The sequence below is a fragment of the Atta colombica genome, unplaced genomic scaffold (assembly GCF_001594045.1).
Source record: "Atta colombica isolate Treedump-2 unplaced genomic scaffold, Acol1.0 scaffold153, whole genome shotgun sequence".
In the NCBI taxonomy this organism is placed as follows: domain Eukaryota; kingdom Metazoa; phylum Arthropoda; class Insecta; order Hymenoptera; family Formicidae; genus Atta; species Atta colombica.
Genome location: NW_017259243.1, coordinates 2050742 through 2051816, shown reverse-complemented (window position 1 = coordinate 2051816; position 1075 = coordinate 2050742). Strand labels below are relative to the sequence as shown.

Here is a 1075-nt window from a genome sequence, read left to right as displayed (position 1 = left end):
ATATATACGTATATATATATATATACGTATATACATATCATTTACATACGATAAATAATAAAAATGTATATAGATAAGAAGATTATAATAGACCTTGTAGGCATAAAGGCATTATTCACAATGGCCCTAATATGTCAATACACAAGCCTTGTTATAATGACATTTGTTACAACATATTTCTATTTTCGAGCATTTCGAAATATTTGGAAAGTACCGCGTTAAGCATTTAATTATATCTGCTTCTTGATTTCTTTAAACTTGAGCGTATCATTACATGAATATTATATGTACATTTGAGTGTTTTGTTCATTATTTAACATTTTATTTGACTGTACATATTTCGAGTTATGCAGAGTTAAATGTACAAATAACATTTTACTAATACAGCTCCTTAAGCGTGTTGATATTGATAATACGATTTCTTATTCAAGATTTTCATATCAAAGTTTAGATGTACAAATAATCCATTATTTTTTATAAAATTTAATATTCATTGTCAAAACATATCAACATAATTTAGTCATGAAAATAATCATTATTATTTTAACTACTTTTCTCCACTTTTTAGGCAAGTTATAAGATTCTGACTCAATAGAAAGATTAGTCTTTATTTATTGCGATAAATTTATCAAATCATTTTCCTATTTCTTCGATATTTCTAAATTTTTTGTCAGACATGTTATGTCGATAGATATAAAATATCGATAGATATAGATATAGATATAGATATAAATGTTGCTTGCGCATTAAATCAAGATTAAAGTTAATCTACATTAATAAAGAAATAGGTTATCATAGGTGTTGAATAAATTTAAATCATTTATGTATATATAATAATATATTTTCAGATACTTCATCTATGCCGTTTTACAGCTGGTATATGTTCAACACGTATCACTTTGTGTTGAAATATTTAATGCGACCTGATGCTTGGTGGTCTCCATTCTTTCGTGCGATTTTTAATAGTTTAATGCGTTTATCAATTTATAGTACAAAATATTTTTCCATTTCTGCTTACTTAAAATTCGGGAAACAGTACACAAAAGTCAATATATTTAATTATCATTTTGATTGA

At 25.0% G+C, this 1075-nt stretch overlaps 1 protein-coding gene across 1 annotated transcript in view; it reads left to right on the top strand.

Annotated features, from left to right (window-relative positions):
• LOC108685459 overlaps positions 1-1075 on the top strand; it is an 11544-nt gene extending 10469 nt beyond the window's left edge. Inside the window, exon 5 of the mRNA XM_018190245.1 lies at positions 849-1075. Coding sequence (XP_018045734.1) covers positions 849-1075 — 227 coding nt within the window. The remainder of the gene's footprint in view (positions 1-848) is intronic.